The sequence below is a fragment of the Amblyomma mixtum genome, chromosome 2 (genome assembly GCF_055824585.1).
Source record: "Amblyomma mixtum isolate Tamu chromosome 2, ASM5582458v1, whole genome shotgun sequence".
Taxonomy (NCBI): domain Eukaryota; kingdom Metazoa; phylum Arthropoda; class Arachnida; order Ixodida; family Ixodidae; genus Amblyomma; species Amblyomma mixtum.
The window spans coordinates 317,395,540-317,413,873 of NC_143013.1; the positions used below are offsets into that span (position 1 = coordinate 317,395,540).

At 45.0% G+C, this 18,334-nt stretch overlaps 1 protein-coding gene across 4 annotated transcripts in view; it reads left to right on the plus strand.

Annotated features, from left to right (window-relative positions):
• The window catches only part of LOC149365090 (citron Rho-interacting kinase-like), a 198,835-nt gene that overhangs the window by 157,590 nt on the left and 22,911 nt on the right, over positions 1–18,334 (plus strand). For all 4 annotated transcript variants that reach the window (XM_089575158.1, XM_089575157.1, XM_089575160.1 and 1 more), the window contains 6 exons: positions 1,055–1,162; positions 4,263–4,425; positions 6,112–6,255; positions 8,849–9,040; positions 12,208–12,430; positions 17,949–18,254. In XM_089575158.1, coding sequence (XP_089431284.1) covers positions 1,055–1,162; positions 4,263–4,425; positions 6,112–6,255; positions 8,849–9,040; positions 12,208–12,430; positions 17,949–18,254 — 1,136 coding nt within the window. The remainder of the gene's footprint in view (positions 1–1,054; positions 1,163–4,262; positions 4,426–6,111; positions 6,256–8,848; positions 9,041–12,207; positions 12,431–17,948; positions 18,255–18,334) is intronic.

Consider the following 18,334-nt stretch of genomic DNA (forward strand, 5'->3'; position numbering starts at 1 on the left):
CTGTCACCGCAGGCCACCATGAGGCACAAAAGCATGAATTTTTTTAAACTATTTGTAGATTATTGGCTCACTTTTGAGAACTTGTACATGGCATGCAGAATCAGTGGCATGTACTCTACATAATGCACACTGCATAATGCACGCATTTGATTACTGCTTTCTGAACCACTTTTCAAGGGCCCCTAATGTACCTTGAGTGTAATTTTTCTTCACCAGCTAATATTTTTGTGTTCCTGTGTTCGCATTAGAATTATCGTGTTCGCATTTCATTTGGCAGCGACTGTATATTCATGTTCGCAACTGGTGCATTAACGTAAACAATTTTCAGGTCTCTTTCTCCCTCTTTGATGAATTTCTGTGCTGAGGTACCGTAATCCAGTCTCATAATCCAGCTGTTCTTGCAAATTACATTTCGCACCTGACTGTGACACTGACAGGTGCTATGGTATTATTTTGCTGAACTGGTAGTTTTATTTAATTGGGAGAGCATCAGCTTATATGATTTACTGTCAGGGAGTTGAAATCAGTTCATTAAAATCTCGCTCATTTTTCTGCTGCACTCTGTAAGACAGAGTCTCAAGTTCAGGTACAGTAGACTGTTGTTTGTTTGAACTTGTTTAATTCAAATGTTTGATCTGTTCAAACTAACACCTTGGTTCCATCAGTACGAAGTTGTTTAAAATGGCTTCCCTAATTTAAAATAATACTTGGCCCTTTGAGTGAATTAAGCGCCAATTGCAGCAGATTTCACTCCTTAAACAGTTATGTGCACTTTAAAAAAATGTGCCTCTTTTGACAGACATGTGAAGTGTATGCTTTGAAGTAGAGCCTTTGAATCATTTTATGCATTTCTGCCTTTCTGAAAACAAACAAAAAAAAGATCTTTGTTGCAATTAGCCTTGCAACACCCTTGCATTATCGTCACTAGTTGATGCACTGCAGTGATGACAGTGACCTGCTGTTTATGTAAACTGTCTTAAAGAGCTTAATAAAAAGCACGAACATCTCCACACTGTTGCCCTCCACCTTATTTGTTCTGCCTTTTGCCCTGTAGAGCTTTGCCGAGACCGAGATGATCAAGCTGAACCAGACCATTGCTCAACAGTCCAAGCTGATCAATTTCCTCCAGGCTAAGATCACAGAAATGGAGAAAAAGAAAAAGGTGGGCTTGTGTTCTTTTTTCTTTCTTGGTTTTATTGCTATTATGCAAGAAATGGATGAAAAAGCCAGTCCAGAGAATCATGATTTTTTGTCCAGCACATTTTTTTACCATTAAAGAAACCAGCTTTAAGCATTTGTAATGTGGCTGCTTCTGTTTTAGAGGAAAAAGAAGTGACCTTTTGTATAGTATTGTGGAAAGATATTTGCATAACATGCATATAGGAGTGCATCTATTTTGTGCACTGCTGATTGTTCAAGCTTAGTGTTTTTCAAAAAACTTATGCCTCAGTACGGGCCTGCAGTTAGCATAAGTGAATGCTATCTTCAATGCTTTCCACTGGCCCTAGTCTCATATCTGTGATGTTTTTGTCCTCTTTGTCCAATAGCTACTTGTTAAAAGTATCGCAGCAGTAGCCTAGTAGAGCATCCGCCTCGCATTCAGGAGGTACAGGGTTCAATGTCCAGTGCCACTGGGTACTCGCCGGTGATACAAAGGGTCCAGACTGGTGAAACGAAGCATTGCCGTGACGTGCTTACACACCACTCTCTTAAAATCATGTGAACACTGTGTGCAGGCTGGCTTTGACAAGCAGCTTCAGAGATTGAACAACGCTGACTATCCGTGCCTTTTGATAACCGCTGTTTGCGAAGCTTTGCTGCAAAAAGGTCAAACTCTTTTTGAGTGGTAAGCAAGCAGCGAGATAAGAGGCCTGTGGCGGTAATTCCGTATATGTATAAAATAGCGCACTACATCAAGAAGATAGGCGGTCATTATGGAATGAATGTAGTGTTTTCAGCACCGTGTAAGCTTGCAAAGATTTGCTCCGTGATGGACAAATGACCCCCAAGGTGCGCTATCAAGCGTAGGCTGTGATATACTGAATGCAGGTTTGAAGTCATATACGAGATACCACTCAAGTGTGGGCATGTCTACATCGGCCAGACTGGCCGTTGTTTCAATGAGAGAAAGAGCGAGCACAAGCGGACAATAAAAAGTAATGAAAGGGGGAACCTCCCTGATCACGGCGGAGATTGTGAAGATTGTGAACTTGTGCTGGAAGGGGCAAAGTTTATCATCAGAGGCAGAGAGCGAGTTGAAAGGGAAGTAATCGAGGCATTTCACATACAGAAAGGTGGGCCCACGTGCATTATCACTTCGTCGGTTATACTTGTCGGCTGGGAACTGGATTCTCTAGATGGTCGTGTGTAGATCTTGTTATTTGGTCATGTTATTGTGTTTTCAGATTTTTTCATACCTTGTTCTGGGAACAGTAATGCACTGGTATTTTTGTGTAAATATGATCTTGATTCTGCACATTTTTTTTTCCTGTTGACCTGTTCTGGCTCTGCTAATGTACTGGCATATAAAAGGTAGTGTTTTCCGCAGTAAACTCGGTTGTTAGTAGGCACTCTTTATTCCTCTCTCTCTCTTTCTCTCTCTCTCTTTCTTTCTTCCTTCCTTCCTTCCTTTTTTACTTCATGAGGATCCATAGCGCACAAAATTGAGGGGACACAACACAGCGCCCACTAGCCCGAACCCTGACCCTCCCTCCCTCCCTCCTTGTTTCTTTCTTTCTTTTTTTCTTTCTTTCTTTTTTCTTTCCTTCTTTCTTTCTGTGTTCGTTCCCTTGCGCCATTCAAATTTATTATGAACCAACTAGCCCAAAAGCAAGTACTTCTACAAGCTTTCCCCTGGCCTAATGCTCAGCTTATTTCGGGTGAAATGCTTGGGAAATGGGTCTTTGACCAAGCCTTGTGTATACGAAAACACCTTATGCAATGGCACTCTTTGGCCAAAGCTGTCCTGCGCCATAAAAAAAAATTAATCATCATCGTTATTGCTAAAAGTCGTCACTGACAGTCAATGCATTAGCAACTACAGCTTGAAAATACTGTTCTGGATGTCAGTTTTCTTTGCCAACTTTAGTCGTGCTGCCCTAGCCAATGGCATAGGCCACCGGTGAAGCCAGCATACTCTAGCGAGCATGACCCAAATAACCTGCAGGATATTAATTGCTTCATGCAAGCAGTTGGTTCATGCAAGTGCCTTTACAGTTATCAGAGATATCCCCTGTTTCAGTGTTTCGTTAACAGGTGCAAGCACTGTTGAGTGCTCTGATTTGGCTTATGCAGCTTATTCTGTGGCGTGGAGGCATAGTTGAAATTCACCTAAGTGTTGCTGTGATTGAGCCATGGGGAAGCACAGCTGCTGGGCATGCATCACATTGCAGCTGTGGTCCCAGATGCAACTAAGACCTTTGCCCAGCATCTTAGACTTACTGCAGGGCTTGAGCTGCAATAGATGAGCACCTTTCTTGTCCCAAAAGCTGCTGGAAATGATAAGTGCATTTCTCTTTGTTGCCTCTGACTGCAGGGTACTTGGGTAAGTATTGCCCGGATGCGGCACAGCACTGGGAAACTCCTCCTGCCTCCCATTCTATACCTACTGCACTGTGCCACCGTATGACCTTTGAAAACAGCATTGTGCTACACTTTGTTGGGGACAAAATTTGAGAGCAACAAGTTGTGGTGTGTGTCAGTAGCGCCCATGCGGTCTGTTAATCCTGGGAATGCATTTGCATAGCAGAGCTTTTGTGGCCTATTCAGTGCGACTTTGTTTTGCCTGTGAATGCCAGGGCAGAATAAGGTTCATGCAGTTAGGGTGGAGGGGGAAGGGAAGTGTAATAAAGTGTGACAAAACATGCAGAGTTGATTTGCATTGGAGAGGCAGATGCAGTTTGTGGCTTGATGAGAAACTGGAACTGGAAACAGCAGTCTTAATTAACCTCTTAATGGCCCATTTGCTTTGAAAATTTGTTTTCCAAAACAGTCTGAATATTTCTTGTCTTGTGTTTCTTTCTCCAGACAAAGTGGAAGCTTGGGCAAGTTGGTTGGGCATTATCGATGCAGCGCGAAACACGAGGACAAGACGACCTCGTGTGCTGCTCTTGTCCTTGTGTTTTGCGCTGCGTCGATTATATAGTTTCTTTCTTCGCAACATTTGAAGTACACAAGCTAGGTTTTTTACCAGTTGGTACACATTCCACTGGGACCTCAGGCTAAGCTGGCTGCAGTGTGTCTTGTGTGGGTGTGCTGTGCAGAAGCTATGGGGTGGTCGGGGCAAGGACGGAATCTGCTGTGGCAGCAACCCGACCCAGGCGTCGACCCTGGAGAGCAGCCTCAGCAAGTACCAGTCCAAGTGCCGCCAACTGCAGGATGCCCTGGACAGGAGCCGCTCTGAGGCCATGAGCCTGCGCCAACAGTGTGAGTCTACAAACGCCATATAAAACAGAACTCCTGATATTAAGCTATTAAGCTAGCACTGACCCTATCATTTGTGTCTCCTGCTGAGTGCCATCTACAACATTCGGCAAGAACAGTGGGGGGGGGGGGGGGGGGGGGGGGGGGGGGGGGGGGGGGGGGGGGGGGGGGGGGGGGGGGGGGGAAGCATTTCACGTCTCGCCCGTTTGGTATAACTGCGCAATTCAGAAAGTGGACGGTGTGGACTGTGGCTGCATTGAGAACCATTTGGAGGGCACGCGAGACATGACAGCATTTTTGTTAGCCAGGATTGTGTCCTCAAGGTGGTTGCTTTTAAAATTCTCTTGCTTGCTGCCAGTGCATATCCTTGTTGCAGTGATAGGTGTTTGATTTGCGTGCATGTCCACATTTGTGCCTGTGTGGGTGCCTTTTTTTGAATGGAGCAGGTGCTCTGTGTGTCCATATGGCCTTGAAAGTAATGGTGGATTGCAGTGAATTAGATTGAAGCCATACAAATATCAAGAAATTTTAAGACACTATAAGTTTTCAGGTTAGCAAAGTACCGAAATTTTCAGTTTACTGATCATCCGTTTTAATAATTAGTCTTTTGAAATGCTAAATGTTTAGAGGTAAGTGAAGAAAAATGAGCAGAATTGATCTACTTTCATGACAGTAACAAATTTGAGTAGCGTTTGCTGTCATCATTGTGGCACTGCTGGTATGTAGAGAAGGCTGTCTTCTTTTAGAAGCATCCTGCGACAATTCCATAGCTCGAAAAAAAAAATTCGAAACTACCGTTTTCAGAAGCTGCATTGCTACTATCTCTTTGAATAACTTTCATGCAACCTGAGTTCTTGTGCATGACATTCTTGCCCCTACACTTGTCAGATCAAAATGAAATTTGGCATGAATATGGTTTACTCTATGCAGAGTGCAGCTATACTATTTTTATTGCAATTTATATTTGCAATAAATTTGCAAATGGGATTCAGTTTTATTACAATCATTGTAGTGTCGTCAAAATGAGACATTTTAAAGAATATAAATTTTTTTAAATTTCTGAAATTGTATGCATGCCACACTTTTTTCTCACTGCATGAAAACAATCATAGTGAGCAAATGCGTTATTTTTCAGTACTGTTGTATATCTGCACTCGCGACAAACAGGTGTACAAAAACATCCGTATATTACAAATGCATGACTTGCAAAAATTGAACCAAGCAAGATAGGCAGAAATGGACAAATGATTTACAAACAACTAGAAAAGATCTCTTGACTGTGAAAGTTTTGGCCACCTGGCTTGAGTATTAACAAAAATGTTTTGTTCTGGAGCATGTCTTAAACCGAAAAGTCCAACATCTAATCATAACAAAAGGGAACTGCTGTAGTAACATGGCAGCACAAGAAAACTGGTGACAACGACCAGCATGCAATTGCGTTAATAGCACAGCAGTGTCTGCAGCCGCTACCATCTCTGCTGAAACTCAGACGACACCGCTACCAGTAAGAGGTAGGGGGATTAGATGTGTCCTACTTAATGTCTCCCCTGACATTATTACCCCGGGAAACGGACTCTCGCTTCGTGTCTTGCGTCTGGTACTTATGATGGAATGCTGGTTATCTGTGATTTTACTAGTTTTTCTGTATCTGCTTTTTATTAATTCTATTAATTATTTATTTTTACACAGTGTCTCAGGCACAGGCTGCAGCTGAGGCTCGCCAGAGCAACCACCAGGCGTCCGAGACGGCACCTGTTCCAACCTCCCCCAAAAGCCGTGCCCTGCTCACTGCGCTGACCCTCTCTCCAAGTGTCAGTGGAGCTGCCCGTACAGGTGCGGTGTTTGGTACTTCCTAAAAACAAGCACTGGAGTAACTTTATGTGCATTTCAAGCACCCCTGGAAACTAGCAAAATCAGCGGTCACTACTTCTTGCTCATTGCTTTTGGGAGACCAGGAACATTGTCTGTCTTTCAGCTTTCACGGTGGAAACGAAGCCACGTTGGATGTTGTTACAGAACGTGATGTAAAATGGGAGATGTGGTGCCTGCGTTATCAAAGTCTCTTGCTTCTAGATTAAAAAATTCGGGGGGAACTTGGGCTCTCTAAAGTGCTGCAAGGCGAAAGCGTTTCCTGGTGTACTGTTTGTGTTTTATTTATTTTTATTTTTCATTTTCTTTCATTTCATTTTTTATTGTTTTTATTTTCTTATTTTAATTTTATCTATGAAGCCCATGCATTCACTAGATGCGCCTTTATTCATGCTCAAACCCTGAGGCTTCGTGGCGGAGAGGTAGCGTCTCCGCTTCAAATGCCAAAGGCCCTGGCTCGATTCCTAGCCTCGACGCAGTTTCTTGTTAAGTAGCAACGCCGAAACATGGACAAATCTGCCGACACGGCTGCTAACGACAGTATGAGACATTAAAGGCTTTAGCCTTAATACGGCCCCAGTTTTACCTGACTATACTGTGTTGTACGTTGCAGAGCTGCTCGGGGATTGCAGAAAACTCATCAGAAACCTGAATTTATGTCAATATTCTTGCATCTTTGTTGAATCCTTTGATGACGTCTCTTTTTTAGTGTGGCAGTGGCTTTATAAAGTGTCTATGAATCAACTCAAATGGCATCTTTGTATGCAGTGTTCTGGTAAGCCACAAATTTATCTCCAAGATTTATGCTAGCTAGCTTTTTTAATATTGCATGTTAGTTTGCCAATACTTATTTCTGCCATAGCCGGTCATTTTGAGGGGGGGAATGTCGATAGTTGATGGAAGGGCAGCATTCCAATCGCAGCGGCACAGCCGTTCAGAACGGCAATGCCTCCTGGGAGTGTCGGTAGCTGATGGAAGATCTGACGCTGCTTACGCATAGTTTTTTTTTGGCTCTGTTTGACGCATTTGACCTGACTGCAGACCACGTTTTAGCAGTTTTTACTGTCGTACTTCGTCAATCATCTTTAGTGCTCCAGGTCCAGTAAGCGTTTGACGCTCGTTTACGGCTACATTTGAGATGACTGTCATTGTTTGCGCTGAACAAACTAACTGTGCACCGGGCCACGAGTTTGACATTTCGGGACAGGTGATGCGTGTGTGGCGGCTGCAGCAAGGCAAAATTTTCACTTGCTGCACGCGATGCCGTGGTGAGGTTGTTTGTGAAGTGCGGGATATCGTGGGACAACAGCGCGCTGTGGTTATTAGTGAAGTGCGGCATTTCACTGGACTATGAAGTAGAAGAACGTGCTGTGGGACTGCAGCAGCGATGACAATGCCAGTACTAGTGAGGAGATGGCGCAAGTGTGGACGAGTAGCTCAGTGACTAACACAATTTCGTTATGGCATGTGGCCATGGGCACGCCCATTCTTTTTTTTTTTTTCCTGACACGTCATATGGGGGGGTCAACTTACTGTCATGCAAAATACGGTACTTCGGCTAATGCACTATGGCGTCTCTCATAGCCTTAGTCGCTTTGGGACGTTAAACCCCATAAACCAGCTAAACCAACCATTTCAAACAGACCTCTCCCGGCCTACGTCATCAGCGCACGTGTTTCTAGTCCGACGGGCAAAACATGCGCCGTACTGAGAAGGCTCACACCGGGAGAAGAAAGGCTGCGAGGCATTTTGAATCGGGGAACAAAGGTGGTGGGGGAGCGCTCGGCACTAGAAAAACCGGTTCAGAACCGAAAGTCGACGATTTTGCCCTTCGGGGCACACCTTTTTGACGTCACACTGTTTACATCAGGGAGAGGTCTATTGAATAGCAAATGCTGTTCACAAATTATTTGATCCTAATTTAGAAAATTTGTGCACCCTTAATTTCTAACTTTGTGGAATAATCCATCAGCTCCCTTTATGCTGAATTTTTTTTTTTTCCTTTTATGTAGCAATAACTAATAAAGCAGTGAAAGTTTGAAACCGCTGAAATAATGCAGTTTAGTACATGATTTGTGAGTATGCAGGCTAAATAAGCCTGGCACCAAACAAGAGCCCTGTGTCTGTGATCACCTGTTGTCATCCCTGTTGCCTTACCACTCAACACTGCCTGAAGCAGAACACTTTTCCTACTCAGCTTGGCTCTAGGAGATTGATTTACTTTTGTGCTGTGGTAAGTAGCTCGAAGGTGCTTTATTCAACTGGATGAACCTGTGAATTCTAGCCTTCATCTCTCTCCGTCTTCCTCCTGCGCTCCTGTCCTTCCGGGGCCAGGAGATATCTGCCTGACTTGGCTTCAGAAAGGAGTTTTGTGAATGCTCATCGGCAAGATAAAAGCCGGAATGTAAAATTTATAGTTTGGAAGTTTGCAGTCCAGTCCCAGGAGAACAGCATGCAGAACTTGCGTTTGTCCCATTGGATGCTGTTGTTGTAGTGCCAGCCTTCAGGCTTGTTAAACAAGGACTGCATTTCTTCCCTCCTCCTCCCCCTCCAGCAGGGGTGGCCAAGGCCCAGGTGAACCACGAGGATGTCTGTGATGGGAATGGGGAGGGTGCACTGCCACCTCCCCCCCTGCGCATGCACCACAACATCCCCCACCGGTTCCAGGTGGCCCTGTGCATGCGGCCGGCCAAGTGTGCAGCCTGCCTTGATGCCATCCACTTTGGACGCTACGCCTCTCGCTGCCAAGGTACTGCTCGGGCATTTTTTAGGCTGTTCAGTGTAGGACAGGGGCTCTCAATTTTTTTAGTCTCGGGAAACCCCAGTGGCTTTCGAAAGGTGCTGAGAAACCCTGCGTATCTCGGCTTTCATTGCTTCCTGCCTAACATGCATGCAAGAATAAACTCGCAGTTGCATATGGTAGTACTGCCTCTGAAAAATGCCCAGATTGAATTAGTAATGATTGTCTGTGTAGATGAACAGCATCCAGAGTATGATTAGCCCCAAAATTAGGTATGGTAAAGGAGAGGTGGAGTTTGAGTCGTGCATGGGTTTCTGTTAGGCCTGTGTGAATATTTGGTCGAATTTTCTCTCTTCCTTCTCGCTGGCCATCCCTGGATGGTCAGCGTGTCCTCCCACTGCTCAGATCTCGAATCGTCTTATCCTCGATCCGGGTTCTCGTGGCATGCCCATACAATTTGGTGTAGGTCTTCATGTTTATGGCAGTACTACTTGCACAACCGCTCAGTCTGGCTTGCTTGATATTGATCTCTGTTGATTCGGTTTGTTTACATGCTAGACTGGGGAACGTGTGGGTTTCTAGCCTCCGTAGTGTTTTTATTGTTGGCCTCTGGTGTAGTGGTTGTTTCCTCTTCCTTGTTGAGTTGTTTGCTTATGGGTGAATATCTTCTTCCCAGAAATAGGCACCTGAGAAAGGAAGGCTTGAAACAAGGGGGGGGGGGGGGGGGGGGGTCATGTTATGGGGAGTAGGGGAGTATTTTGCTACAATGTTTGTGATCTATTAAGCACCCTTCCGCAGGCAAAGAGAAGGGCAACCGAGCTCCTGCGCCTCTGAATACTTGGAGAGATCAGCGATGAGAGAGAGATGAGTCACTCGGGAGATGAACTGCAAAGCATGATCAATGAGTTATACAGGCAGAGCAGAACGGTAGGTCTTAAAATTAACATGCAGAAAACCAAAAGTAACATTCAACAGTGTCGCAAGGGAACAGCAGATCATAATTGGTAGCGAGGTGCTGGAAGCGGTAAGGGAACACGTCTACTCAGGGCAGGTAGTGACCACTGGTCAGGATCGTGAGAGGGAAGTAACTAGAAGACTAAGAATGGGGTGGCGCACACATGGAAGGTTCTCTCAGATCATGAATGGCAGTTTACGAATATCCCTCAAGAGAAAAGTATGCAACAGCTGTATCCTACCGGTACTCACCTACGGGGCAGAAACATAGAGGGCAATGAAAAGGTTTCAGCTTAAGTTAAGGAGAACGCAGCGAGCTATGGAAAGAAAAATCATAGGTGCAACGCTAAGAGATGGAAGCGGGCGGAGTGGGTGAGGAAACAAATGCGGGTTAGTGACATCATAGTCGAAATCAAGAGGAAGAAGTGGGCTTGGGCAGGACGTATAATGCAAAGGCAAGATAACCTCTGGTTCTTAACGGTAATGGAATGGATTCCAAGAGAAAACAAGCGTAGCAGGGGGCGGCAGAAAGTTAGGTGGGCGGATGAGATTAAGAAGTTTGCAGGGATACGGTCGCCGCAGCTGACAAAGATAACTGGAAAGACATCGGAAAGGATTTTGCCTTTAATGGGCATAGTCAGGCTGATGATGCTGACACGTTCAGCAGCGACATGCACAACAAGGCTACCTGTATCGAACAACGCGAACACAGACAGGCACAAGAGACAGGGCTGGCCAAGTTGTTCCACAGGAACTTATGTTTAAGTGTAATTAATAGTGGTTGCAGGCATTCAGAAGAGTTCTGCTTGCGGCTCCTTGCTTGCTTTTCACTCTTTGGCCTTGGCATTCATCCTCCCTGTGCAGCAACAACTTCCTGCCGGTCCCCAGTGAAATATAAACCTTTAGGGGCATGTGGCATGTGCAGTGTACTTTGAGCAGTGTAAGAAGTCTGTGCTAGTCCGTTTATCCATGTAGTTTTCATCTGTAGTTTGCATTGTCGAGCGAACAACATAACCATGTTCTCCTCGTGCCTGGCCACATCACTATGACATCTCTGTGTTAGCTTGTGTATCTCTGTCTGTTTGCACCCAGCTAGTTCACTGTAGCAACATCTGATGCAAACTGAGAAAGAGGCTGAAGAAATCATTTTTTAAGCTGCAGAAGCCTGGTAAAGGATGCATTGCATTGACATTGCATTCATGTACTTCTCGCTTTCTGGTGTGGCTGTTGGCACTTGACTGCAAGGCAGGACAGAGTTTTAGTGCTTGCAGTTGATGGAGGTAAGGGTGGAAAAAGAAGAAAGCACTAGGAAAAGGCATTTTAGGGACACTGTGGTGGCCTATATCAATTGGGTACCTTGTTTTAATCACAAACATGCCATCCTCACCAGAAATGGCACTGTTATAAGCTAAAAAAGTAAAAAAAATGGCCGATTTCACAAGTAAAATGCGTGGATTGACACCAGTTTTTTTGGCACGAATCCCAAAGGCTGCACTACATCGCCATTCACTTCAAAATGGTAGTAACCCATTCTTTTCGGTAAGGACGTGACAGGTTTAATTGACTGGCGAGAAGGTTTTAAAATGCAATTATCTTGGCGATAAAGGCATATTTTGCTGTCTGAGAAGCATCAGCACAGACAGAAGGAGCCAGAGAATCCATTTTTACCGAGAACAATAATTTGATGGAGTTGCCCTCAGAGGCCCTTTAAGGGCATGCAGAATGAAGGACATGCAGAACATGTAGTGTTCAGTCCACAATGCTGCCAGGTACCAAGCGATTTCCACTGCATACAAGCGTTCTAACAGTGGCCATTGTGCTCGTCAGTAAAGATGACCATGCACTAGTAAAATGAAAACTTAAATCATCACCATTAAAGGCTAGATGGCTGGAGCTTTACAGAATGGCTTTCTCATCAAGTTGTGAAGGCTCTAATCTGGCGCGCCAGGCGCACTGTGAGCTAGCAGAATTTGTGCTCATGGCTGTTTTGCTTCATGATTCAGTACAATAATCACAGTCCCTTATCACATAGGCATCTAGTAAACAGTTAGGCCAGTCCTACTTGTAGCGTAGTGGGTGCCTGTCACTTCTCAGCGCATACTAGAGAGGTCACTCTCGTAGGTATTTAGTGTTAGTGTTTTAAAGTTTCATATTCATGTTCAGCCAAAGTAAAATAATTGGAGGGGATTTTGATTGCTCTCTTGCTGCTTCTCTCATTGCAGAGTGTGGGGCAGTGTGCCATCCCAAGTGCTCCACATCTGTGCCAAGCACATGTGGAATCCCCACTGGGTACGTCCGTCAGTTCTCGGACTCCGTGGCCACCGAGCGCTCTTCAGCGTCTGCGCCGTCACGAGCAACATCGGGCCCGCACGTCAAGTTTGCCCCCGATGTGGGCGAGGTGACCTTTGACAGCTCGCTGCCTCGTGGCTGGGTCAAGGTGCTCAGGTGACGACCCTTCTAGAAATACAGCTCCTCCTCAGCACGACCTTCATCTGCCATCATCACCTGCTTTCCTCGCCTGCTACTTTGCTACGGCCCCTCCATCTGTTCATTGCTGTGCATGCCATCGGGGCTTGTTGGTGAGCTTGGTGTTGGTGCTCGCCGGCTCACTCTGAGACTCTCCTCGTGTAACCACGCATGCTACATTTTGATTCACAGTTACACTTCTTGCATCCTCAGTTTACACTTTCTTTTCCACTTGTCTTTCCCATCTGGCACTCACATATTATCTTTGCTTTGTGGGCATGAAACCTGTTTGCCTTGGGAACCAATGAACAAGGCATGTATCATCTGTTGCAAATGTTTACACTCGGCCGCGCTGGTTGGAAGAACAGAATCATGGACTGTATGTAAACTTCTGTAACTGATCGTATATAAGAGGGTAAGGCAAATAGCAGCCTTGCTCTCTGCAGCACCCAAAGACAGGATGAAAGACGGAACAGTAGGCAAGCATAAGCACTGAGTGCTTTCAGCACACACGCTTGTCTAATTTTTTGCTCTTTGTTTTGTTATTTTTGGAACATTCATTAAACAGCCTAAATTGGGACTTCGGATCTCTGCACCGAGGGTATAGTGCTGGCAGTCCCATTTCTAGCTGAAGTTATGTGTCTGTTAATTTTTCAACACAGCTTTCAACCTCGCTTAGCTGATCTGATTGCAGTCTTACCAGAGTGTGTTACTATTGGAATTAAATGTGTTGTCTAACATTTCCAGTCTCTGAACATTGCAAGCTTGTGCTTGGCTTTAAATGTTTGCTTGTTTGTGCTGTGACTGCTGCCTTCTTGGAGACTGGCTGGAAGCTACTTCATGTATTATGTTTTGCATCAGTGAATGTTTCAGCATTATGTTGTGAGCACCTGTCATCACCTGTTAGCACGCTGCTTGAAGATAACTGCACATATTAGTGTCTAGTCATATCCATGCAAATATTAGTTTAGTGTTGTTTCGTTGAAACCTACCTGAGTGTCCTTTTACACAAGGTGTCAATAGTTTAAGCATGTTTATGTTGTTGTGTTCAGTTGTAGCTTTGTGTAATATTTGTGTATGCGTATTGGCACATTTATTGTTGCATAATTCAAACAACTCAAGCACTCTGGTGTTATGGCCGTGCGATTTGGTTAAGAAGTATCCTGTGCAGCAATTACTGCATTTACTAGTGTAATGGACCCACTCTTTTTCCAGAAATGTTGATATTAATTAGGGGGGAATGTTAATTACGCTGGGAAAAAAATTTTATCGGATTTATTGCGAGAGCTTTAAATTTGACATCAAATGTGTTCCTGCCACCTGCCCACTTGTTTGTAAATCGTCGACTCATCTTCAACAAAAGCATCTGGCCAGCCATGGTAGTGTCGCTGGTATTCAGCATCAGCACCTTGTTCAGCATTCAGCATCAGCATCAGTTGCTTCGGCATTCAGCATCAGTTGCTTCAAAAGATGTTTGCTGCATGACGGCGCGATCTTACAATTTTGTTATAATTGATGGTGCAGGCCAGTCGCTGCGAGATGATGCGAATATGCTGAACACCGGCCCTTAAGGTTAGGTGTGCGTTTTAATGCAAGGTTGAAAAAAACTCATGGGCAGTTACAAGTGTGTAATGCAAATGTTTAGGTATTAGCTGTGGGGTGAGAGGGGCTAGGCATTTTCGCTTGCGATCTCTCACTCGCCAAATTGCTTGAGGGTCTAAAGGTCCTGCTTCGTCCATACCAGTTTGATGTGCAGGATGTTTTATAGCGTTCTGGTTTAAACTGCCATGCTTCTCTCGAATCCTCGAGTGCTTATGAGCTTTCTAAGCATACGCTGGTGCAGCCATGCAATGCATCGAGTAAGCCATTGCCAGCAGTGTACCTGTCGATGGCACCCAGCATCTTGGTGTTCTGCCAAGTTCGCCTAGCGCACCAACCCCATAGATTTCATCAAAAGATAAACACACCGTGATGTTATCAGCGCTCAGCCTCTTGGTGCACTGCCAACGTCTGCGCTGCGGACAACTCAGAACTGGGGAACATGCTAAGAAAAGCTAACACTTAGATTAAAAAAAAAAGTAGATCCTCAATTACAAAAGTGGAAGGTATGTGGGTTCATTACATGAGTAAATATGGTCTGTGCTTGTGGGGAACACTAGCTGAGAATGATTTTATTCTGGTGCCAGTAGGTGGTGCTGCTCAGACTTCTTTTTTTTTGCGTTTTTTTTTATATGCCCCGAGTGGCTGTATTTTGCATTGTTTTAAAATAGCATTGAATGCATTTATCTAGTATTTGAGGTACATTTGTTTTTTAAACACAAGCTGAATTGTTCTTTTTCAGAAGGGTGATACTAAAGCAAAATGAATGCTATCTTAGTTTGGTGTGGGCTATCCTGCACAGACGGAAGAAATTTGTCAAGGAGAAAATTTGTTACACGGGAAATGCCTACATTCAAAATGAGTGCCACTTACCCATGGTGTTTTGTGAGCATATGTGTTCAATCATCTTCAGAAAGTGCCAAAATTTTGTGAGCATATGTTTGCAGTCATATTCAGAAAATACCAAAATACTGATTTTGTGTCACTTTTGGAGTTTGGTAAAATATATGCTTCTTCCTGCTTTATTACAGACTGGTTTGTGCTTGAATTTCACAGCCTTGTATATTGTGATGTTTGGTTGCAGTCTTGCCATCCCTGTCGAAAGTGATTTTTTTTTTTTTTATGCCACCATCTGCAGCAGTGGCAACTAAAAAATTGTTGAAAAAGCTGCAGTGCATGCAGAAGTGGTGCCATCTGTTGCTAGGACGCCAAAACACCTACTCTGAAGTCTCCTTTGTGGTCTTTTTGACAGATGGCGTGAGCTCTTTTTGTTTAGTAGAATTCTGCTGTCTTGATATGGCATTTTTTGGATGAAAGCAAGCTTTATTTTGTTGTAGACGTAGAAGGCAAGTATGCCACTGATGTGTGAAATTTGAATGCATGCCACTTAATGGTCACAAAACTGAACAGAAAATTAGTAAAGCACTGAGTTGCATTATGTTTGCTTTGCAGTAGAGTACTTTCAACTCCTAGAAATAAGTCTTATCAATCATACTATTAAAAGGCTGCAAAAGGAGACTCTTGGATGATAATGCTACAGATGTGTCAAATGTTAGCTTCTGCGTTTCCAACTGTTGCGACTTTCCATCGTGCCACATGACTTGAAAATGAAAGGAGCACTGTATCGTTGTAATTTCTGCTGGGCTCATATACTCGAGCTATGTTTGAACGGTATGTACTTGCGCGAAGAAGACGGGACACAACAAAGGAACACACACGACATGCACGGAGCGCTCCAACTCGCCCAAACAAGAGTTTTACTTACTCAAGCTATGTGTAGTACTACACGTTAATCTTGGTCAAGTGCAAGATGCAGTATCGCTGGTACTAAAGTGAAAGACTTGCACACAATCTGTTTCTTGTTCTTGTATATGAGGATTGACTGAGAGTAGTAGGTGAGGCAAATAGCTCACATGTCTGTCCCCTTTCTTTATTGAATCGTTTACTAGAAAATGTGAGCAAGAAGAAGATGAGAGCACCTGCTGCTTGCTTTCGCTTGCTTGTAAATTCCTTCTGCAGTGCAGTGGAAAGAGCAGTTGTCCGTGGTAGCATTGGGACCCCATGACTCGTCTAAGCATTGTGTTTCTACTGGAGAAATATGAGAGAAAGATCAAAGGTTTACACTTGTCATGTAGCCTCAGTGTGGGTAAGTCAACACCCCCCCCTTATCGCATGTCGCTCCAGCTGCCACACCTGTATCACCTGTTTCGAAATGTCGAACTTGCTCAATCTTGAATCCATCTTGAATCCAGCCATGTATGAATGCCGAACACTTACTGGAACCGAAGCACAAAAGACAATTGACAAAGCACTACATTAAAAACTGGTAAAACATGGCCGGCTGTCAAGTTAAATGTGTCAAAGTGAGGCAAAGAGAAACCACGTGTAAGTGGCGTCAGCTTTTCCATCAGCTACCGACACTCTCTGGAAAAGCTGCCTTTCCACATGGAAGTGCTGCCGTGATTGGAACAGTGACCCTTCCATCGACTATCGACACTCCCTTGAGTGTGAGTGCGCAGTTAAAAGTTAAAAAATAAAAATAAAAAATTCCTTCCAAACAAACGCGCAGAATAGCTGGATGCTACTGAGTAGAGCTGTAGAGCAAACACAAAATTGTAACCATGCTGTAGCGTCCCTGATATCTTTTTGGTCTCACCTTTATTTATGGTACGTACCATGCTTTGGTTTTGATTTTAAGTCGACCCCCGCCTTCAATAAAAAAAAGAAAAGGTTGAATTGCAACCGTGTAATTACTGTGCTTGGTAGCCAAGCCAAATACAAGGTTCACACTTCCCTGCATTCCCCGTAGGAGGAGGAGGAGGTAGAAGAGGAAAGGCAGGGAGGTTAACCGAAAAAATAATCGGTTTGCTACCCTACACGGGGGGGGGGGGGGGGGGGGGGGGGGGGGACGGGGGGGGGGGAAGGAGTGAGGGGATAAAAAAAAAAGAAAGAGAAAGGAGAGTAACAGAAAAATGAAGGCACTCTAAAAAATCACTGTTCGTTAAAGTCACAGCCTATCGTGCAGGCCAGAAGTTCTCAAGAAGCGGAGCAGTGCCTTGCAGGCTCGTAGTGGATGAATAATCACAGCAGCTGTTTTTCCTCTGGTTGACTGCATGAGACAACAGCCTGATGTCATGAGTGTGGTGCACTTCACACAAATAGAAGTCAAATGTAAACAAAGAAGATGAATGCATGATGCAAGAACATCATAAAAGTACACAGAAAGGAAGCTCTCAGCATAATGGCGCAAAGAATAGGATGTCTTCGGCAGCCCAATAAAAAATTGTTAACACTTAAGCTCCACCTGCGACAGCGTAATGGGTTGATTGCCATATATGCAGCAGGTCGTTCTCTAATTTACATCCATAGATCCCTGGGAGTCCTGATACCCCTCCTTGCGTAGTGGTGCAGCTGTCCTGCGATGGCAGGTCCACCCAGCGGTGAGCCTGGTGCACCCCTGGTTGCTCTTCCCGAGCGACCAATCATTAATTTAACTGCCACCTGCCGCGGTGGGCAGTCTACTCACTAGGTCACACGACCTAGGTGGCCCACCTGCCTCCTAGGTTGCTCTCTGGGGACCACCTGCCCAAGCCGTGTCCATGATTTTTCTCAACGCTGACACCGAATTTTTGTGAACAGGGTCTTTAACACTGTCGCTTTAAAACTAGCTAGAGAGAGTGGAAGGTTGGGAAGATTAACAGTGAACAGCAGCCCGAGTGAGGCATGCCAGGTACTGGTCAACTATATTGCAAAAGCTGTGAAAACACCTGGATTGTGCAGGCAAGGAAATTGTGCTGTGCTCTTGAGAATTCCTTGATGGAATGCGTTCCTCATCTTTCTTCCTGTGTCAGTGCAGCTTGCAAGCACCTACCTCTGGTGTGCTTTGACTTGAATGCAGGTCCAGCAGTGGCAAGCAGAGCTGGAACAAGTGCTTCCTGGTGCTTTGCCGGGGCACACTCTACATCTTGGACCAAGCGTTGGAGCCCGTCGGAGCAGCGGGCGACGGTGCGCGCCAAGCAGAGGAAGCTTACGCAGAGCAGCTGCAGTCTGCGTGCCATGACCAGATGAGCCTGTCACCCTCTGATGGCGAGGTGCTGGTGAGCGGTGCGGTGTCTGCCACCGAGTTGCTGGGCACGGCCAAGTCGGACCTGCCCTACACCTTCAAAGTGGAGCACAAACCCCGCACCACCTGCTGGCCACCTAAGTGAGTGTGACTGCCCTATGGGCACTCAGACTATGGGCATCATATTACAGCTCATGCACTGCAACCAGCACCGTATTCGA